This window comes from Myxocyprinus asiaticus, chromosome 36 (assembly GCF_019703515.2).
Source record: "Myxocyprinus asiaticus isolate MX2 ecotype Aquarium Trade chromosome 36, UBuf_Myxa_2, whole genome shotgun sequence".
NCBI classification, from domain to species: Eukaryota; Metazoa; Chordata; class Actinopteri; order Cypriniformes; family Catostomidae; genus Myxocyprinus; species Myxocyprinus asiaticus.
This window is the reverse complement of record NC_059379.1, coordinates 33,691,720-33,716,032: the sequence shown is the minus strand read 5'-3', so window position 1 is coordinate 33,716,032 and position 24,313 is coordinate 33,691,720. Positions and strand designations below refer to the sequence as shown.

Genomic DNA, 24,313 nt, shown 5'->3' with positions numbered 1-24,313 from the left:
TCTTGACCATGCTGATTCTCTGCTACTGCTTATTAACTCTAATAGGAGTTGTCATGTGTGTGTTCCCAGTTAACTTTCTTATGCTGCATAACTGAGACTGGGTGGAATTCTGTTCTATTGAAATAAGCAATAAAGACAGTTTGAGATCTAATAAATTTTCTGCATTGATTGGTTATTGTATCTTTTAAACCCAGAAATAGTTGTGTTCTCATTCTAATGCATGATGCATAATTTTCTGAAGTATATTTATGACTGAGGGAACTATTTTTCAATTGCCTGAAGTATTGCTCTACAAAGGTAGTTACTTTTCTATCAGGCATTAGAATAACTTGATAAAGGCAGAGTATGATTATAAATTGTTTACCATCAATACTTCCCTGTCAATTTATTATTTAAATGAACCTATTCTCTACATGATGCCGAGATGCATTGGCAAACACGATGGACAATGCATTCAAGGTATGCATTTATATATTATTTAGTGCAGTTAATGCATGCGATTGATTTAAAATGTTTAACGCATAATTTTTTTCTTAATTGCTATTAAGGCTTGTACTGATTTAAGGTTAGATTTTGACATTTTATTCAGCTCCGTGTGAGTTCTGAACACTCGTCAGAGGGCGGAACCTTTGTGGTGTGTCCAGCGGGGCCATTACACTCGTATACACAAACAATCACACAACAGTGAGTCCGTGCTGGAGAAAGGACCTCTTATAAAACAAACGCTGATGGGACTTGTGATAAAAGTGAAGTTCTTTGCGTCTTTTGTAAGCCAGAATTTTACCACATAAGCATGTGTCAATTCTTTCAAGACTGCTGCGCATCTTGTTCTCCCTTGGAGGGTCTGTTGATGCTCCGCTCAAATTTAACATAATTTCAACTTTGTACCCATTACCGCCAAGCTTCTGAAGCATCAGCTAATGATTATCAGACAATTAGGATGAATTATATTTCCATCGGCAGTGCCAGCGCTAAAAGCAGAACAACACGCGCTTTTCATATGGAGTTCAATGCGGTGCTTGCTGCCCTGAAACAAATCGTGTGCATTCCATATTCAAAGTGAAAAGACATCCTGATGATGATAAATATTGTGGAGGATGAGGGTTTAAGAGATATAATGCACATTGCAATGAATAGTAGTTCTATCAATCAGTCAACATCCCACTTAGACTTTGGTAAATGTTTAATGTTACTTGAATTAATGCTATTTTAGTGAATTTCTGTCTTTGCACTGTGGAGTTTGGAAAATGTTAATAAATCAGTATTGTAACATATTATTTTGTTCTATTGTGTTGTTCTTTCCAAAGAAGGAAATAAATGCATTTTGACAGGAAATAAGAATATACATAGATAAGTCAAATTTCAGCACTTTTCAAATCTGAGCTTAATTGCGATTTACTATGAAAAATCATGAGATTATTGTGATTAAAAATTTTAATCTACTGACAGCTCTAATATTATTATATATACAGTATATTGGCATATCTAATTTTTTGTGTGTTCCCTGGGAATCGAACCCATGATCTTGGCATGGCTTGTACCATGCCCTACCAGTTGAGCTACATTATTAAAGATTTGCATCTCTTGTTATCTGGCGACCCTGAGCATGTTAAAAGCTCATGGAGGCACATAAGGTCCCAATGCAAGATAATTGAAATTTCCAATGAAAAAATATTTTCAGGATAAATGAGCCACAAGCCGGATTAAATCATGTGGAGGGCCGGATCTGGACCACGGTCCGTAGTTTGTCCATGCCTACCCTGAGTGTTAAACTTCTGTGTGTTAGTCATCCTGCACTGTTTGTGCTACATACGTTAATGATACCTCAAATCAGGTGGCTTGTTGCAGAGAGGTGTGCTATTACTTTTCTAAGTGGCTCGACTACTATTTTTGCTTGGTGGACACGAGCAGGTAAGAACCACCTAAAACACTCTGAATAAAAACACTCAGAAATAACATCAAGACTTAGGGAGGGGCTTTGACTTGGGCCAGTAGGCAACCACCTAGCAACATCATAGCAACCATCTAGAACACCCTAGCTACTACATAGCAACACTCAAGCAACTACCCAGAACACCCTAGAAACACCCAAGTAACCACCCAGAACACCCTTGCAACCACATAGCAACAGCCAATCAACCACTTCAAGGCATAAGGGTAGGCTTTATCTAAGGCCATTAGGCCACCACCTAGCAAAACCATATCAACCACCCATAACACCCTAGCAACACCCCAACAACCATTCAAACCATCCTACTGTACTTACCACTTAGCAACACAAAGCAATGTGGTTAAAACATTCAGAACACCTTGGCAACCAAAAAAAACAAACAAAAAAACACTCAGAAATAGCATCAAGCCATAGGGGTGGATTTTGACACCATAGCAAAACACCCAGAACACTCTAGCAACCACTCAGAATAGACTAGCAACCCCCCCAGAACACCCTAGCAACCACTCAGGACACCTTGGCAAGCACATATCAAAGCACTAAAAAACCACGTAGCCACACCATAGCAAATGCCCAGAACACTCTAGCAACCACTCAGAACACATTAGCAACCACCCAGAACACCTCGCAACCACCCAGAAGACCCTAACAACTTCCTAGCAACACCCTTGAAACAACTCAAAACACATGAGCAACCACCCAGAACACCCTTGCAGCACCCTAACAACCAGAAAGCAAAGCGGTAGAAACACTCAGAACACCTTGGCAATCGCATTGCAATGCACTACAAAACACTCCGAAATAACATCAAGACATAGGGGTGGGTTTTGACTTTTGCCAGTAGGCAATCACCTAGCCACACCATAGCAACCGCCCAGAACACCCTAGCAACCAGAATGCAATGCACTAAAATCATTCAGAAATAACATCGATACATAGGGGTCGGCTTTGTCTTGGGCCAGTAGGCAACCACCTAGCCACACCATAGAAACCGCCCACATCACTCTATCAACCAAAAAAACAACAACTCAGAATACCCTAGCAACCACCCAGAACACCCTATCAACCACTCAGAACATCTTGTCAACCGCATTGCAATGCACTAAAAACAACTGGTAGGCAAAATGGTAGGCTTTGACTTGGGACAGTACCACCCAACAACACCTCAGCAAAAACCCAGAACACATAGCAAACACCCAGAATACCCTAGAAACACCCTAGCAACCACAAAGCAATGTGCTAAAAACCACTCAGAAAAGCATCAAGACTTCGGGGTGAGCTTTGACATGGGCCAGTAAGCAACCACCTAGAAACTCTCTGGCAACTACATAGCAATGCAAAAAAAAAAAAAAACACTCAACACCATGACAACAGCTTTGCAATAATGATGTTATTTTTACTTTGACGTGCTCAAAATAATAAGTGCGATGTCTTGGTCAAATTTATTCATCCGGAAACATATTAAGTAGTTTTAAGCTGTCATCTTCGTCAAACATCTAGCTTTGCCCTCTTTACTTCACCTTCCACTAAATTCCTTTTTAAGCTTGCCAGGCATGTTGCTTGTCAGTGTCTGTCTCAAGCACTTGCACCACCCAAATTGACAAATGGTCTTACGGAACAAGCTTTTGGCACAGCTGTCTAGAAGATTAGAGTCTCTGTGCTCTTTGCTGACTTGCAGAGCGGCTTTTTTTTTCTTTAAGGTTGATTTTCATCACCGTCTGCGGGTTCACCCACGCCACTCACTGTAACAGTGCCATATTCCAGAGGCGGCGTGAATTATAGATGAGCTTATTTACTGACTGCTGATATTATGCCTAAGACAGAGAGAGAAAGAGGCAGATAGATTTACTCATCCCTTTGGCTTGGGAAACATGAAAAGACGGAACTCTGAAACCCATAAATGACAGAGATGAATAGTGGCTATGAATTGTGCAGACCAATCCAATCCGTTTTCGTTTGAAAAATCAGTTTTCAGTTTCCTAACACCATCGTTTTCCAAAGTATGTGGTAATGGAGAGCGTTTTCCAAAAACTGTACTCTTGTGTGGATGAGAAGCATAAATGCATGTATCTTGAGGTGTAAAATGTATGTTGTTTGAATCATGTTTAGAAATTTTACTTAAAAAAAAAAAGAAATCTGCATCAGGAATATTGATGCAGTCTCTGACATGTGATCATTGAGTTGTCGCTTTTTTCCTGAAAATGTCTCCCACAGATCTCCCTTGCCATCTGCTTTCTTCTGAATCTGCATGTACGTTGCGCATGGCGAGGTGACATGACAGTGCTAAAATGCCTTTATTGCTGCTGCTTCACAGCAGAGAAAGACATTATCATGCAGTGACATCCTATTTTGACTGGAGATGGAAAATGGGGTGTGTTGATCCTCAAGTAACAATAATGAAATAATTATCTTTTCCAGAACCGGGTAAATCCTGTCAATGTGACACCCCCCATCCAAGCTGTGGATCAAGACAGAAACATTCAACCACCGCCAGACCGCCCAGGCATCATGTACTCCATCCTTATTGGTAGGTCCCTCCAATTCTTTACTGTATGTGGGTGTTTCTTCAAAAACAAGGATTTTTATGTTCCAATGGGTTGATATTTATTTAAACAACAACAACAAAAATTATTCAGTACATTATATACAGTTGTGCACAAAAGTTTGCATACCCTTGGAGAATTGGTAATATATGTTCCATTTTTAAAGAAAACATGAGTGAGCAGGCAAAACACATTCCTTTTATTTCTTATGGGATTCATATTCAACTGTAGGTTATAACAGAATAGCACAATCATAAAACAAAACATGGCAACAAAGAAAAAAATGAAATGACCCCTGTTCAAAAGTCTGCATACCCTTAGTTCTTAATACTGTGTATTGCCCCCTTTAGCATCGATGACAGCGTGCAGTCTTTTGTAATAGTTGTCTATGAGGCCCAAAATCTTTCAGGTGGTATAGCTGCCCATTCGTCTTGGCAAAATGCCTCCAGGTCATGCAAAGTCTTTGGTCATCTTGCATGAACCACACCTTTGAGATCTCCCCAGAGTGGCTCGATGATATTAAGGTCAGGAGACTGTGATGGCCACTCCAGAACCTTCACCTTTTTCTGCTGTAACCATTGGAGGGTCAACTTGGCCTTGTGCTTAGGGTCAATGTCCTGCTGGAAAGTCCAAGAGTGTTCCATGTGTAGCTTTCATGCAGAAGAATGCAAATTGTCTGCCCGTATTTTCTGATAACATGCTGCATTCATCTTTCCATAAATTTTCACAAGATTCCCCATGCCTTTAGAGCTCACACACCCCCAAAACATGAGTGAGCCACCACCATGCTATACCCCTCTCCAAACATAGCAATTATGGTTGTGACCATAAAGCTCTATTTTGGTCTCGTCACTCCAAATCACAGTGTGCCAGAAGCTGTGAGGTGTGTCAAGGTGTTGTCGGGCATATTGTAACCGGGCTTTTTTGTGGCATTGGCGCAGTAAAGGCTTCTTTCTGGCAACTCGACCATGCAGCTCATTTTTGTTCAAGTATCGTCGTATTGTGCTCCTTGAAACAACCACACCATCTTTTTCCAGAGCAGCCTGTATTTTTCCTGAGGTTACCTGTGGGTTTTTCCTTTGTATCCCGAACAATTCTCCTGGCAGTTGTGGCTGAAATCTTTCTTGGTCTCCCTGACCTTGGCTTGGTATCAAGAGATCCCCGAATTTTCCACTTCTTAATAAGTGATTGAACAGTACTGACTGGCATTTTCAAGGCATTGGATATCTTTTTATATCCTTTTCCATCTTTATAAAGTTCCATTACCTTGTTATGCAGGTCTTTTGACAGTTCTTTTCTGCTCCCCATGTCTCAGTATCTAGCCTGCTCAGTGCATCCACGTTAGAGCTAACAAACTCATTGACTATTTATACACAGACACTAATTGCAATTTAAAAAGCCACAGGTGTTGGAAATTAAACTTTAATTGCCATTTTAAATCTGTGTATGTCACCTTGTGTGTCTGTAACAAGGCCAAACATTCAAGGGTATGTAAACTTTTGATCAGGGCCATTTGGGTGATTTCTTTTATCATTATGATTTATAAAGGAGCCAAACAACTATGTGATAATAAATGGCTTCATATGATCACTATCCTTAAATAAAAGACATAAAAGACACAGTCATATTTGCCAAAATTTCACAATTTCTGCCAGGGTATGCAAACTTTTGAGCACAACTATATACAGTATATATACACTATATGGACAGAAGTATTGGGACACCTACACATTACACCTACAGGAGCTTTTATGACATCCCATTCTAAATCCATAGACATTAATGTTGAGTTGTTCCCCCCTTTGCAGCTATAACAGCTTCCACTCTTCTGGGAAGGCTTTCTACAAGAGTTTGGAGTGTGTCTGTTGGAATTTTTGCCCATTCTTCCAGAAGAACATTTGTGAGGTCAGACACTGATGTTGGACGAGAGGGCCTGGCTCACAAGCTCCGTTCTAATTCCCAAACTGTTTCCACAAAGTTGGAAGCATAGAATTTTCAAAAATGTCTTGGTAAGCTGAGGCATTAACATTTCGGAAAATTCTATGCTTCCAACTTTGTGGAAACAGTTTGGGGAAGCCCTTTACTGTTCCAGCATGATTGTGTCCCAGTGCACAAAACAAGGTCCATAAAGGCATGGTTGGATGAATTTGGTGTGGAAGAACTTGACTGGACTGCACAGAGCCCTGACCTCAACCCTATCGAACACCTTTGGGATGAACTAGAATGGAGATTTTGAGCCAGGCCCTCTCGTCCAACATCCGTGTCTGACCTCACAAATGCTCTTCTGGAAGAATGGGCAAAAATTCCAACAGACACACTCCAAAATCTTGTAGAATGCCTTCCCAGAAGAGTGGAAGCTGTTATAGCTGCAAAGGGGGGACCAACTCGATATTAATGTCTATGGATTTAGAATGGGATGTCATAAAAGCTCCTGTAGGTGTAATGTGTAGGTGTCCCAAATCTTTTGTCCATATAGTGTATGTACACTATATTGCCAAAAGTATTCGCTCACCCATCCAAATAATTGAATTCAGGTGTTCCAATCACTTCCATGGCCACAGGTGTATAAAATGAAGCACCTAGGCATGCAGACTGCTTCTACAAACATTTGTGAAAGAATGGGCCACTCTCAGGAGCTCAGTGAATTCCAGCGTGGTACTGTGATAGGATGCCACCTGTGCAACAAGTCCAGTCGTGAAATTTCCTCGCTACTAAATATTCCACAGTCAACTGTCAGTGGTATTATAACAAAGTGGAAGTGATTGGGAATGACAGCAACTCAGCCACGAAGTGGTAGGCCACGTAAAATGACAGAGCGGGGTCAGCGGATGCTGAGGCGCATAGTGCGCAGAGGTCGCCAACTTTCTGCAGAGTCAATCGTTACAGACCTCCAAAGTTCGTGTGGCCTTCAGATTAGCTCAAGAACAGTGCGTAGAGAGCTTCATGGAATGGGTTTCCATGGCCGAGCAGCTGCATCCAAGCCATACATCACCAAGTGCAATGCAAAGCGTCGGATGCAGTGGTGTAAAGCACATCACCACTGGATTCTAGAGCAGTGGAGAAGCGTTCTCTGGAGTGACGAATCACGCTTCACCATCTGGCAATCTGATGGATGAGTCTGGGTTTGGTGGTTGCCAGGAGAACGGTACTTGTCTGACTGCATTGTGCCAACTGTGAAGTTTGGTGGAGGGGGGATTATGGTGTGGGGTTGTTTTTCAGGAGCTGGGCTTTGCCCCTTAGTTCCAGTGAAAGGAACTCTGAATGCTTCAGCATACCAAGAGATTTTGGACAATTCCATGCTCCCAACTTTGTGGGAACAGTTTGGGGATGGCCCCTTCCTGTACCAACATGACTGCGCACCAGTGCACAAAGCAAGGTCCATAAAGACATGGATGAGCGAGTTTGGTGTGGAAGAACTTGACTGGCCTGCACAGAGTCCTGACCTCAACCCGATAGAGCACCTTTGGGATGAATTAGAGCGAAGACTGCGAGCCAGGCCTTCTCGTCCAACATCAGTGTCTGACCTCACAAATGCGCTTCTGGAAGAATGGTCAAAAATTCCCATAAACACACTCCTAAACCTTGTGGAAAGCCTTCCCAGAAGTGTTGAAGCTGTTATAGCTGCAAAGGGTGGGCCAACGTCATATTAAACCCTATGGATTAAGAATGGGATGTCACTTAAGTTCATATGCGTCTAAAGGCAGATGAGCAAATACTTTTGGCAATATAGTGTATATATATATATATATATATATATATATATATATATATATATATATATAACACACACACACACAGTACATTCAGAATGTGTTCAGACCCCTTATTTTTTCACATTTTGTTGTTGCAGCTTTATGCTAAAATGCTTTAAATATTTTTATTTTTATTTTTTACATCAGTCTACACTCCATATCCCATAATGACAAAGCAAAAAACAGATTTTTTGATAACTTTGCAAATTTATTAAAAAGACAAAACTTAAATATCACATTGACATAAGTATTCAGACACTTAGCTGAGGAGAGGCTTCTGTCTGGCCACTCAGCTCAGATCGTTGGAGTGTTGCAGAGATGGTTGTCCTTCTGTAAGTTTCTCCCATCTCCGGACTTGATCTCTGGAGCTCAACCAGAGTGACCATCGGGTTCTTGGTCACCTCTCTTACCAAGGCCCTTCTCTCCCGATTGCTCAGTTTGGCCAGGCGGCCAGCTCTAGGAAGAGTCCTGGTTGTTACAAACTTCTTCCATTTAAGAATTATGGAAGCCACTTTTGCAGCCTTCCCCAGATCTCTGCCTTGAAAAAAATCTGTGTCTGAGCTCTGCAGGAAGTTCCTTTGACCTCATGGCTTGGTTTTTGCTCTGATATGCATTTTCAGCTGTGAGACCTTATATAGACAGGTGTGTGCCTTTCCAAATCATGTCCAATCAATTTAATTTACCAAAGATGGACTCCAATCAAAATGTAGAAACATCTCAAAGATGATCCATAGAATGGGATGCACCTGAGCTAAATTTTAAGTGTTATAGCAAAGGTTCTGAATACTTATGTTGATGTGATATTTCAGTTTTTTTCTTTTTAATAAATTTGCAAAGTTATCAAAAATCTGTTCTTTGCATTGTCATTATGGGGTATGGAGTGTAGATTGATGTGAAAAAAAATAAATAATTTAAAGCATTTTATCATAAGGCTGTAACATAACACAATGTGAAAAAAAAATGAAGGGGTATATATACTATATATATATATATATATATATATATATATATATATATATATATATATATATACATACATACATACACACATACACATACACTCAGTGACCACTTTATTAAGTACACTTGTAACACCTGTTAAGTACACCTACTTATTCATGCAATTATCCAATCAGTCAATCATGTGGCAGCAGTGCTAGTGCTGGCCCTTCCTATTAAGCAACATAAGTGGTTGCATAGGGCCCCCGTGACCACCAGGGGTCCCCCTACCACGGGTTCAGTATCCTGGTACTTTCCCGGGTACTTTCCCAGTCTGGAACATGTGGTTGGCAGGTTTTTCCAGTGGCTCGGCATCTTATAGGCCGGCGGAAAGCAAGGGGCATGGCGGCGACGCAGTTACCCGTTTGCTGGACCTAAAGAGACCACTCTCTCTAAAGTTGCGCTCAGAATTTAAAGACAGCATTGACAAGGTACCATAACATGACACATCAGATGTGTTTCTTCCCAGTGTCAGTGATGTAGTTAAGTCTGTCATCAGTGCTTACATTACATACCCTGATGCTGTTAGATTGTATACTGTTTTATTATGCACCAGGGTGCAAATAGCATATGCCACTATTTACAGTTAGTGTAAATATCTACTGTAGGCTACCACACCTTAATTTGGTAATTTAATTAGTTATTACTCATTTGCACAGAATTTCATTAAATATATGTATTAATCTGTGCATGTGATATGTATTTGTTTGTTTAAAAACTTTTTGTACTTCTGAAGTAGATTTACCTGTACTGATAAACTACAGTTGATAGTTGTGCATGTATAAGCTTTATGCTTTTGAATAAATACATGTATTTGCACAATTTAAACTTGCTTAGTTATTGATGTTGGGTGTGTCAGGATTGGTGTACTTGTTGGTAGGGGGGCCCCAGTTTGGAAATCTGCTTAGTGCTGCCAAAATTCTAGGGCTGGCCCTGAGCAGTGCAATGCATAAAATCATTCACATCAACCATCAGAATAAAAAATAAATAAAATAAAAAAAGTGATCTCAGTGATTTCGACCTTAGAAAGATGTTTGGTGCCAGATGGCCTGGTTTGAGTATTTCTGTAACTGCTGATCTCCTCGGATTTTCACGCACAACAGTCTCTAGAATCTGCTCAGAATAAGTAAGTCTAATAAAGTGGTCACTAAGTGTGTGTGTGTGTGTGCGTGTGTGTGTGTGTGTGTGTGTGTGTGTGTATATATATATATATATATATATATATACACACACACACATATAATATATAACAAAAGTTAATGTACTTTATTACCAAGGAGACAATGTCAGGAGAGAGTATGCTTGAAATCAAATATGAGACATGTTATGTGTGAAGAAAACAAAGCAAAATAAATGTAAAAATCATCAGTGAACAGGATATATTTATTGTGTTATTTCCAATCAAGCTGTATTTTTATTTAATTATGAAAAAGTGTGAATATTATTTAATTGTGTGTATTATGGATACACTATTAAGCTATTAGCCTTAGTGAGGAAAAGCACTCAACATTTTATTACAAACAATGTAAAATGTCATTTTCACCACCAGAAAATGAATGGTGATTTGAGTTTATGGTGAAATTGGTTGATTCTGAAAAATGTCAGTTCGGGAAAAATTAGATTACACTTCACATGAATGTTCCCTGTGTTAAAGGGTTTATAAAGGGGCTGTTTATGGCAAATAAATCATTTATAAATGCATTATAAATCACTGATACGCAGTTATAACAGCATTAATAAAAAGGGTGACTTTCATGCAATACTTGCTAAATAGTAGACACTTAATACACATATTCATATTTATATTATTCAAAAACATAAAAGTCCTAATTCATGATTTATGTCACAATGGAGCAAAATTGACTTTCATAGTGAGATTAAAACGAGGGATTTGGTCATTTAGCTACAGTCCGCTTTGTGTTTATATGAATTTCTGTAGTGTCTTGATGGGCTTTTTTTTAAATCATTTTCCTTAAGAGGTTTCTAATGTTGGCAACACCATAATAAATGCTTCATAGGAGTTTCATTAAGGTACATTTTCTTAAGTTAACAATGTTGAACAAGTGTTATTAAACATTTCAAACACGTGAGGATAAATGGCTCACTATTTGGCAGGTACTTTATTGCAAGAAAGTCACCCATTTTATACATATTTTGGTAACTGCATATTCATGATTTATAATGCATTTGTAAATGAATTATTAGTCATTAATGAACCAATTTATAATCCTTTAAAAAAGGGGAACATTTATGTAAAGTGTTACCAAAAATGACAATGCCAGAATTCCTCTGTGATGCATGGACATTTGGACATTGATAGTGGACAAATTACATAAACTGGTGAGTATTAAAAGTGTATTTTAAGGAAGATAAGGACCAAAAGTGCTCATATTAGAATAAATACCCCAATATTCAGTCACTATCAGAGGAAATAATGCTTTTCCATGGGAGGCAGAGCAGAGCGGTGGGTCGGAATTCTGCTGGAGTCAAATGCATTTATGCTGCGGGCAAGGTGCAGCCACCTGCTGCGCGCCAAGATGAAACCTGAAAACAGAGCAGCAGGCTCACGGAACCATGCTGCTCCTGACCTGACTTGAGGAACTAAAGTGCACCAGCTAAAGGTTTAGACCTCCAGTCAGGGATATGTCAGAACATACTGTAATGTAGACCACAGCTGTGAAAGCAGCCTCATGCTTTTAACTATCAACAAAGGACTCTACATTATGCACAGCTATTTATAGAGGCAGTATTTATTTGTATCATGGCTCTGAAAATGGGTATGCAACAGAAAATGTTTCAAAATCTTAGTGCCCCATTGAGTTATTATTTTCAGTGGCAAACACTTGAATGGAAGTCATTTATCTTATGGATCCATCATTCCTGCCTCCTAAATTTTATAGGGAAACCTGCATCATATGCGAAGTACTTCTCCCTGAACCGCACCACAGCCGAGCTCCGGCTTCTACAGCCCATCAGCAGAGAACAGCACCAGCATTTCGACCTTGTCATTAAGGTAATAACAACATCAACATAGAATGGTCACTGTTGAATTTTCAGAAAGTTTGATAGCTGGGTCATTCATGTTTTTTTTAAAGACTTGGTAAATTAATCTGTGACTATTTTTGTTGTGATGACTGAATGATGGGTTGGATTTGCTTTAAAGTGAATATTTATCAATAACTTTGTACATATCCCATGATACCGTTTGGTTTTCATGAAGTCATACACCTGCATCTTGGCGAAATCAGAGTTCTGTATTCCAGCATGACTTTCCAAGTTGGAAGTCCGACTTCAAGTGGCGTTCCATTACTTTTCCAAGTAGGAAGTTGGAAATTCAGACTTTTTGAGTTGAATGGAACGCAGCATTAAGAAAATACTTCTTTATAATTGCAAGGAACGTATCACTAATGTTTTTCTAAACTTAAGGGATTTGGTGCAATCAGCAGACCGGATTTTCTTTGTTAAATTACAAAAAGACAAACATGATGTAAATAAGGCATAACCTTTAAATTGACTACTTAAAGGGATATTTCACCACAAATAGAAAATTCTCTCATCATTTACTCGTGCTATTCCAGATGTGCATGACTTTCTTCTGCAGAACACAAACGAAGATTTTGATATGAATATTTCAGCTCTGTAGGTCCACACAATGCAAGTGAATGGTGATCAAAACTTTGAAGCTCCAAAAAGCACATAAAGGCAGCATAAAAGTAATCCATAAGATTCCTGTGGTTTAATTTATGTCTTCTAAAACAAACCAATACATTTTAGATGAGAACGGATCAAAATGTAACTCCATTTTCACTATAAATCTTGACATCAGCAGTGTCCTTGGTGATCCTGATTTCAAACTTGATTGCTCTTCCTAGCGTCATCTAGTGCTCTGCGACTGCGTCAAGCACTTGGAAGTGTAATCGAGTTTGACATTATGATCGTAAGGGTGACTGCTAATGTCAAGATTTATAGTGAAAAAGGTCTGTTCAATTTGGTCTGTTCTCATCCAAATCAATTTGCTCACTTTAGAAGACACGGACTAAGCCACTGGAGTCGTATTGATTACTTTTATGCTGCCTTTTTGTGCTTTTTGGAGCTTCAAAGTTTTAGTCACCATTCACTTGCATTGAATGGACCTACAGAGCTGAAATATTCTTCTTAAAAGAAGAATAACTAAAAGTTATACACATCTGGGATGGCATGAGGGTGAGTAAATTATCCTTTCTGGGTGAGCTGTTCCATAATAAAACAATATTACCAACAAAACATGATTTATTTAAAGCATTTCGTTTAGAGAAAAAATGAAACACTTGGAATCCTTCTTGTTACATTGTGTGTATTTACATGCGTTTACAATATGTAATGTCATGTAAATACCTTAGACATCTTTTCTTTATCGGGGTAAGGTCATAAACTGCAGCACAGCACCCAGGTACATGGCAAAAAATGCACTCTAAAATTATTTAAAACTCACCCCTATATTTTCCTAATTGTGATATTGTGATTAACTTAAACTTATCTTTAAAAATTGTGAGTTTAATATGTTTAGCCAGTATATAGTCCATGATGGGGACATGGAAATTGCATGGTAGATATTGACCCAGATGCTGGAGCCGAGGGATAAGGAAAATGTTGGATTGCACCTAGTGTGCTCATGAGCAAAGCAATTGAACTTCCAGGTCTGGAATGTTGGTGTATGCAGTAACGGAGTGATGATCCGTATATAACTTTGTGCTTGCCACCAGGTTTTTCACACTGGGTAACAGAAGGTGGACATGGGCTTATGTTGATGAAACAAGCAACCCCCACTGGGAGTTGAACCCCATAGCTCTTCTCAGGATCAAAGGAAACAAGACTGCCTGCATACAGTGATACTAGTGTTGAGGTTTACACATCCTACATGGAGGTGCTTCAGTGAGCCAGAGTTTATGGTGTAGGCAAAATGTGGAGTTAAATATGCCAATTCTGAGTATTAGAATAGATTTAAGGCTAATTGAGCAATGCTGCATGAATAATGATGTCCTTAAAAAGAATAACATCAAGAGATTAACTTCCAAACTAAAAATGACTTTCTTTCTTCAGTGTAACACAATGGGAGATGCTTTGAAGAATGTTGGCACTGCCAAGGACTGTCATGCTAGAAAAAACATTAAAAGTAGTCCATTTGACTTGTGTGAGATATTCCAAGTTTTCTAAAGCCAAATTAGTATTATAGAATGAACATTACTATAACTAAATTTTTTGCAGCTGGGTTTTACTTGCAACATTCTACATTTCTATTCAGTTTCCTGGTGAAATGAACACTAGAAGTGCTACAACAACTTCGCGTTTTCTTCATTGTCAAACAACTAAAACGGCTGATTATGACTTTACTTATGTTTCGCTCTATTACTCACACACTGCTGTATTATGATAACAAAACACTTTTACTATAATGCATCATTTGAAAAGTAATACATTTTAATGCTTGTATTACAGACCCACCTACATTTACACACTTATTCCAATGTTATTAGCTTGCATGTTAGCTCACTTGATAGTGTTGGACTTTGGATTCGGAAGACCCAGACAAGCACGCAAGCTAACATATGAGACGAAAGTGTCATAGAAATGACACGAGATGACGTGGTTGCTTCAGAAAATGTGCTTTTCATGTTTCATTTGCTTTTAGGACACTATCGGTTAGGTTTAGGTGTTGGTTAAGGGTTAGGAAGTCTGTTTTGTTTAGTTCTCATTTGTTTTTATGAAACTGTTGGTTAGGTTTAGGTTAATATTTTAGGTTAGCGAGGTACATTTCACTAATTAAAGATCTATTCATCTAACATTCACCTTAAAAACCTCATTTGATAGGACATCATTTCACTTGCTTTTTGCCCCCCTTCTGGACATTTCACTGGAAAGACCATGCTCTTGAAAAATGTGGTTTTTGGAGATACGTGCATCTTATACAAAGAACAAACCACACTCAGGCTTGCTTGACACCAATGATAGCACTAGAAGAAAACACATTCTTGCACTGAGTACAGTTCACAATGCAGAAATCTCGAGACATATTCAACTATTCAACTTGACACAAGGAACTAAAAATGCTGTGTTTAGGATGCAACACAATCAAAGTGGGACGCTCCAAAAGCGTCCGTTTGATGCATTTGTACATTGAAACGATCTTAGAACAGCCCTTATAATAAATCTATCTCAGACAGTGGACTGTAGGCCAATAAAAGGCTTAAGTTCAGTAATATACAGGTGCATCTCAATAAATTAGAATGTCGTGAAAAGTTCATTTATTTCAGTAATTCAACTCAAATTGTGAAACTTGTGTATTAAATAAATTCAATGCACACAGACTGAAGTAGTTTAAGTCTTTGGTTCTTCTAATTGTGATGATTTTGGCTCACATTTAACAAAAACCCACCAATTCACTATCTCAAAAAATTAGAATATGGTGACATGCCAATCAGCTAATCAACTCAAAACACCTGCAAAGGTTACCTGAGCCTTCAAAATGGTCTCTCAGTTTGGTTCACTAGGCTACACAATCATGGGGAAGACTGCTGATCTGACAGTTGTCCAGAAGAAAATCATTGACACCCTTCACAAGGAGGATAAGCCACAAACATTCATTGCCAAAGAAGCTGGCTGTTCACAGAGTGCTGTATCCAAGCATGTTAACAGAAAGTTGAGTGGAAGGAAAAAGTGTGGAAGAAAAAGATGCACAACCAACCGAGAGATCCGCAGCCTTATGATTGTCAAGCAAAATCGATTCAAGAATTTGGGTGAAATTCACAAGGAATGGACTGAGGCTGGGGTCAAGGCATCAAGAGCCAGCACACACAGACGTGTCAAGGAATTTGGCTACAGTTGTTGTATTCCTCTTGTTAAGCCACTCCTGAACCACAGACAATGTCAGAGGCGTCTTACCTGGGCTAAGGAGAAGAAGAACTGGACTGTTGCCCAGTGTTCCAAAGTCCTCTTTTCAGATGAGAGCAAGTTTTGTATTTCATTTGGAAACCAAGGTCCTAGAGTCTGGATGAAGGGTGGAGAAGCTCATAGCCCAAGTTGCTTGAAGTCCAGTGTTAAGTTTCCACAGTCTGTGATGATTTGGGGTGCAATGTCATCTGCTGGTGTTGGTCCATTGTGTTTTTTGAAAACCAAAGTCACTGCACCCGTTTACCAAGAAATTTTGGAGCACTTCATGCTTCCTTCTGCTGACCAGCTTTTTAAAGATGCTGATTTCATTTTCCAGCAGGATTTGGCACCTGCCCACACTGCCAAAAGCACCAAAAGTTGGTTAAATGACCATGGTGTTGGTGTGCTTGACTGGCCAACAAACTCACCAGACCTGAACCCCATAGAGAATCTATGGGGTATTGTCAAGAGGAAAATGAGAAACAAGAGACCAAAAAATGCAGATGAGCTGAAGGCCACTGTCAAAGAAACCTGGGCTTCCATACCACCTCAGCAGTGCCACAAACTGATCACCTCCATGCCACGCCGAATTGAGGCAGTAATTAAAGCAAAAGGAGCCCCTACCAAGTATTGAGTACATATACAGTAAATGAACATACTTTCCAGAAGGCCAACAATTCACTAAAAATGTTTTTTTTATTGGTCTTATGATGTATTCTAATTTTTTGAGATAGTGAATTGGTGGGTTTTTGTTAAATGTGAGCCAAAATCGTCACAATTAAAAGTACCAAAGACTTAAACTACTTCAGTCTGTGTGCAGTGAATTTATTTAATACACGAGTTTCACAATTTGAGCTGAATTACTGAAATAAATGAACTTTTCCACGACATTCTAATTTATTGAGATGCACCTGTAGAAACAAATAAAATAATAAATGATTAAGCCATTATAATCGTTTGCCACAATAATGTTTATACAGTATTTATAATTATTTAATTTATTTATATTTATTATTTAAATTATTCAAATATAACTGTGTATAATTATTTAATTATTTACTGCTGTCGTTTAACAAGATCAACTGTATGATATACTTCCCACTGTATCACTGACTGCCAACAGGAACAGTATTTTTGCCTCAGCCTGTATACTGGCTGTAGCACTGCAGCGAAAACATCGCTTCTGTTGTGACAACAGTATGTCAACCTGCCAGTCAACATCTCAGTTTCCAAAACAAGACCGGCAAGGCTAAGCCTCGGATTCAACCCCTCAAAATCGAATCACGTAGCCTGCACACTACATGAGGCCCTGAATCCAACTGTTTACACATATACGTCACTTGGATGTAATACAATGCATTTCCCTGAAAAAAATAAAATAAATATTTATATACTTTCAGGTTATCAAACTTGTCGTAGTTAATGTAATTAATTCCACCTGTGGTTACTGTGCACACCTGTGTGAACTTGAGGGGAACTGACTTCAAGTATCCCTTAAAATCACCATGGGACCAGTAGGTTACCAATCATTATTAAAAAGGGCTCAGATAATTTAAGTTAGTTCTGAGAAAAGCTCAAACATCATGCAGCTGGTTTGAGATTTTATTATCTAATACATTGGAATTCATTCATTTTAAGTGTGTCTTCAGTGCCCAGATACTTTCTGGGCTGTTGTAGTTAGGTGAAAGGAAGGTCTTAGTGGTTGCAGTAAATGTCATGTCATTGCGCTTATATTGGAAAGAGCATGATACGAGAAAAGTTGGCAAAGCCAATGAGGTCAGATAGTGTTGCCGTTGTCTTGATGTTGCTTTAGCAATGTTTGCACTTTGTGTAATAGTTGTGTACAAGTCCCTCAGCTGTCCTAAGTGTCAAAAGCTGGATCTCACATCTTTTTATATAATTTAAATTGTTTTACAATATTGCCTTAGTCTTTCTTTACTGTTACCGGATGACACAGACACTACAAGAGTGCAAATTGAATTAAATCCCATATGCAGTTTATTGTGCTACTCCAATCCCAATCAATAATTACCAGAAGAAAAAAAGTGGTACATTATGCGGTACTTTTAATTATAAAGATACCCGAAATTCCCACGGGACTCTTATTTTGAAATGTCTGTGCTCCTATATATATATATATATATATATATATATATATATATATATATATATATATATATATATATACACACACACTGGCAGCCAAAAGTTTGGAATCGTGTACAAACTTTGCTATTTCGGAAGGAAATTGGTACTTGAATTCACCAAAGTGGCATTCAGCTGATCACAAAGTATAGTCAAAACATGTTTTTGAATTGGCACAGTAGACTGGCATGTCTTAAGGTCAATATTAGGTAAAAAAAATGGCAAAAAAGAAACGGCTTTCTCTAGAAACTCCTCAGTCAATCATTGTTTTGAGGAATGAATTGTGCTAAATACAGGTAGAAACAGGGTCCAAAACATCTTGTGATCGGTTCACTGAAACCACATATGTAAGTGGTCAAATATGCTTGTGACCACATTGCATTTGTGTATAAAAGTTTGATGTGTAAAACACAATCCATCTTGAATGCGTCTCAGACAGTAGTGAAGCACCACCCCTCACCTGTCAATCAACTGCTGCGCTAAAACAAGACTTTAAACTTTGCAGCGTATGTGTGACTTTAAAAGTAAATAACTGTCTGATTGAAAAATTTGAAAAAGCGAATACATACACAAGCATGAAATGTTCAGGAAACTTCTTCAGTGTGCCTGATATCAACATGCAGATAAACAGATGCCAACACACATCTGAAGCACAGTTAAATAACTGAGAATTCTACTCGAAATGTTGCGCATGTGCCCAAATTTCAACTGTATCTGCTTTTTTTCCTGCTTTCTTTGTCTTTTATTACTTTTGGTGGTTTATTTTGATGCATTAAAAAACTGATAGTGATTGATGGAAGTTGTCATGAAATTAGAGACCCTTCCCTCCAAATCCGAACTCATATAGTCACACAAAATGCATTTGAGATGCATGGTAATACCAGATGGAAACAGGAATGCGTCTTGGCTGACCACATGTGATCGAATCACGAAAACACATTTTAATACCAGGTGGAAACAGGGCAATTGTATCAACCCAGTACCTCGTAAACATAATTTTGTTAACAGATGGACTGGTGAATCCCCTGACTCTCAGAATTTGCTTTAAGCCAGCCAGTCAGATTGAAACTGATAGTTTAATCCAGCTCTTGCCAGTTTTAGTCAGTGAATGGACTGTGGACTGGTCGTGGGGAATGCCATTTGAGGCTGAGACTATTTTGTTGTGACTAAGCAACATAATTATCGTCTCTATCTGAAGCTTTATTTATCTCTTTAATAATGCCTCGCTGTGAGAGAGTATACATCAGTCCCCCATAATATTATATATCATTTCTTCTTTTGGTGTTTCTTGATTTTATTTGCTTGCATTCCAAAAGGAATGCCTGTGAGAGGTAACCTTGTTGATCCAATAAACTTCAAATCTCTCATTTGCTGGCAATAAGGAAAGTGCTCTGTCACACTAGATGCTGTATATTCTCTCATTTTCACAGTTCTGTCAAGTCTCGTTGACACTAATGGTGAAACAGCCTGTCAGTAACTCGGAGGCTTTGCACATTTAGCCATCAAGCGAGCTGTGCTCTTCAATACCTGTATATGCAACTCAGAACTTGCCCTAGAGCATGAATTGGAGTTGTGGTCAGATAAGCGCTGTCACTCAGTTGGTTATATCTGATTTATTTATTTAAGTGCGAGTGATGGTACAGTCACTCGCTGTCACATATTACACCAGGACTGGGTTTCATGAAATGAAAATATACTCTATTATCATTCTTGACTTATATGCGCATCGTCATTCCACAGAAAAAAAAAAAAAATGCAAATCTTTAGAATTTTTCATTAAACTTGCTCTGCCTTTGAAATGGCATCACTTTGGCTGAGGTTACAAATCCCTCTTGCATTTCAACCCCTCCCGGTCACCTGGCTCCTTTCTGGTATGTAACACTATTTTCATGATCCAATCCAAAATCCATCAATTTCTTATATGCTGCATTACATAAGTAAAATGTGTTTAATGTTGACTTTAAGAGTACATTAGGATGTTTGACCTCATTTTGTTAATTTAGGACATTATTAACTGTAATTACATCTTTCTTGCCTCTCTTTTACAATGATTTTAATTGTAATGGTTCTCTTACTGTAACTGTTTTTAAAGCTGTCTTGTCATCAGTAGCTATTATTAATCACTTCTGAATTGAGACATTCTTGAACGACTCTTCTTTAATGGAGGTCATAATCCATTATAATCCATAATCCATGCAATTTTGAAATTCCAAAATTATACTTTAATCAGGAGAGCTGTGTTCAGGAGTTTTAGAAATGCAGCTTTTGTTTTAGCTTCATATAGTTGGAATTCTTTTAAAATAATTTTGCTGTAAAGTGGGCCTCCGTGTAGCACAATTGTGAATATTGCAATGATTTAAAAGCTCTTATATATGTTTATGCATTCTATTTGCAAAGGAGATGTTAAAATTGAAAATTTATATTTCCTACTAATATACTACAAGCAGAATATATAAAATATCCATTTTAAGACAATTGTTTTTGTGAAAAATCTAATGTGCCTAAGACTTTTGCACAGTACTGTGTGTGTGTGTGTGTGTGTGTGTGTGTGTGTGTGTGTGTGTGTGTATATATATATAGCAAGCAATGCCAGGGGACATGGGAAACATTTTTTGACGTATTGGAGCAAAAAAACAAACAAACAAACATGTACTTATAATGTACAAAAGAGTTATTGTATTGTACTTACATTTAAAGTCTCTGCATTTAATCACATCTGTAGTTACACTGCTACCCCTAACCGTAAACCTACCCAACCTTTACCCTAAACCCTAACCTCTAATCCCTATCCCCTTCTTCTACTCCTAAACAGACTCGTACATAACCTCAGCCTCTGTAGCAGCAAATGTGAATCTTGTGAGAATTTTGCAGAACAACATGTAGTTACACAATAACTACATTGCATTGCATGTATTTTAATGTTATAATATAGTAGTTAAAGACATGTAAAATAAAGTTGGATCAAAGTTGTATTTGTAAAAATTGGTGGCAGCACTTAACAATAAGGTTTTAGTCATATTCGTTAACATTTATTAACTGCATTAGTTAGAATGAACTAACAATGAATACTATATAATATGATTTTTCTTTACAGCATTTATTTATATTGGTTAATTTATTAAATGTTCATTTCAAATACATTTTCAAAATCAAAAGTTGGATCATGTTAACATTAGATAATGCACGATGAACTAACATGAACAAACATATTTTTATACATTAATATTAACCAAGATTAATAAATACTGTGAACATATATTGTTCATTGTTTGCCTAATACCAAATATGTTCATGCAATATGAACTTCTGCAGCAATAAACAGTTGTGTTTTTATTCATTTACATGAACCAAAATCAATAAATGCTCATTGTTTAATGTCCATTGTTATGGTGATGGATATTACACTCTTTAAACATTTCAGAACAAATATATAAAAATGTAGATATATATTGAATATCATCAAATGGCTGAAAAAAAAAAATTTTTTTATAAATTGTTAGCTGCAATTTCCAGCCCTATCTGGTAAGGAAGGCTTTTGTGCAATTTAGTAGTCACTACACTAAAAACTCAAATGCCTAAGAGGCCTTTATACCAGGCATGGAGAGAATGAAGTTTTGGAATGACCTGAATTAATCAGTCATGCTCTTTATTTAATTAAGAGGGCCAAGTCTGTAGATAGTGTTAAGCCCTCGTTTGCCCATAAAGGCTTATCCTATTGTCCTTTTTTATATGTGCAGTAGTCATCATCCATAAAAAGCAGTGGTTTTAAACTATAGTATTCCATCTTAGTCTCACATTCTGTCTTGTGGATCTATCAACCGATGACTTTCTTTTCTTCAGGCAGAGCAGGACAACGGACACCCTCTCCCGGCATTTGCTAATCTCCACATTGAGGTGCTTGATGAGAACAATCAAGCGCCCTACTTCCAGGTGGACACTTATCATGGATTCATCTCGGAATCTGCTCCACTGGGCACAACAATCTCGAGCAGCGCCAATCTCTCCACACCCCTCACCATTATCGCCCTGGATAACGACATTGAGGAGGTGAGGACTCGGATTCCTCCAGTGCTTTGTGCTCAAATTGCAGTAATTTTTCACATATCCTGTGGGAATTGTGTGTATGGAAATGGTCCTCTGAAATTATTCGAAGCTCCTGCTCTATGGAGCATTAAGAAAGGCAAATTAAAATAGAAAACATCATCACAGAAACAGTCTCAGGCTCACATTAGAGACTGTTGGGGAGGTGCTTTTACTGTGGTAATTTTCTTGTTAGTGTTTTGTGTTTGTAATTATGTCTGCTTTAGTGATTGGAAAGGCAATGTACTTAAAACTTAGCAGACTCTGATAGACTTCTTAATCTTGATCTCCTAACTTAAAGGGATAGTTCAAAAAATGTAAATTCCATTCCAAACCTGACATAAGTGTGAGAGAATGGGTAATTTTTCAATAATTCATGTTTATGTATATATACTGTGTGTATATATATATACTGTGCAAAAGTTTTAGGCACTTGTGAAAAATGTTGCATAGTGAGGATGTCTTCAAAAATAATGACATAAATTGTTTTCATTTATCACTTAATGTCATACAAAGTCCAGTAAACATAAAAAAGATAAATCAATATTCGGTGTGACCACCGAGCACCAATTCTCCTAGGTACATCTGGACACAGTTTTTCTTGGTTGTTGGCAGATATGATGTTCCAAGCTTCTTGGAGAATTTGCCACAGTTCTTCTATCTATTTTGGCTGTCTCAATTGCTTCTGTCTCTTTATGTAATCTCAGACTGACATGATGTTCAGTGGGGGATTTTGTGGGGGCCATGACATCTGTTGCAGGGCTCCTTGATCTTCTATTCTAATCTTTTCTGTTTACAAAAGTAATGTTTGGGAGTCTAACATTTATATCTCCTATTGACACTGAAGATATAAATAACCATCTTAAGACAAATGCTTTTGTGAAACATCTTATGTGCCTAAGACTTTTGCACAGTACTATATATATATATTATGAAGTAAGGGGTGCCGTAATGCGGTGTGCAGGATATGCCAGGCATATGTGTCCCGGATGCCAAGGGGCCAAAAAACCCCATCTTAACATTTGGAATAATGTTTTTTACATATATATCCCATGGCTATTCAAATCCGACCCGGTAGTTGTTTTAATCAGGCCCTTTTAATAAAATTTACTTCAATTCAATAAAATTTGATAAAATCACAGCCTGACCATAAGAGCACTCTCTGCACAAAACTCAGCAGTGAGTTAAACAACAGCATGCAGAGGTCACCAGTTAATGGACAGATCTGGACTGGAGCCCACATGTTTAAGTTTTTCTGGCCATAGTTTAGTCACACTGCTTTCCAAAACATGAACCAAAACAGTTTAGGTGTTGATATTTGATCATGTCTTATTCAATCAAATGTATTTATACAAACTGCTTCACTGCGGTTAAATCTACAGAAGGAAACAATTTTGTAACACAGCAGTTGTATCAGAAGTGACATCTTATCAAAAGATAAATTGATCATGAAAGCAAACCTTCAAATAAAATGCACTAAAAGGTCTCATCTGTTCAGTGTCTAGTGCTCATAAAAAGTGATAATGAATCATCAGTGATTGTGTTTGGTTCTAGATGTGCGTCAGTGTTCTCAGTCATGAACAATATCAAATCAGTTTGTTCTCCAGTGGCCATTGTTTTCTTATGTGGGTTGATACTGTCAAAGATATGGGCTTTAGCAGATCTTAATGCTCCTCTTTGTTTTCATAGTTGTAGCCCTAAAATTACTTTTATTTATTTATTTATTTACAGTTGATTTTTAAAGTAAAGTTGACAAAACCTATTTGTTATTTAAGGTTATGAAGTCATATTTGTTCTTCAGCCAGATCTTAAGAAGGAATTATGGCTTGATCCTAAAAAATAAATAAAATAAAATACAAATAATTGAATACCCCTGACTATTTCAATATAAAAACAGTATTAAGTGTGTTTGGTTTAGTTTTTCATATTAATTACTT

General features: G+C 37.9%; 1 protein-coding gene across 1 annotated transcript in view; it reads left to right on the top strand.

The window, feature by feature from the left end:
• The window catches only part of pcdh15b (protocadherin-related 15b), a 423,399-nt gene that overhangs the window by 138,214 nt on the left and 260,872 nt on the right, over nt 1-24,313 (top strand). Inside the window, exons 10-12 of the mRNA XM_051673714.1 lie at nt 4,370-4,478; nt 12,146-12,258; nt 22,137-22,343. Coding sequence (XP_051529674.1) covers nt 4,370-4,478; nt 12,146-12,258; nt 22,137-22,343 — 429 coding nt within the window. The remainder of the gene's footprint in view (nt 1-4,369; nt 4,479-12,145; nt 12,259-22,136; nt 22,344-24,313) is intronic.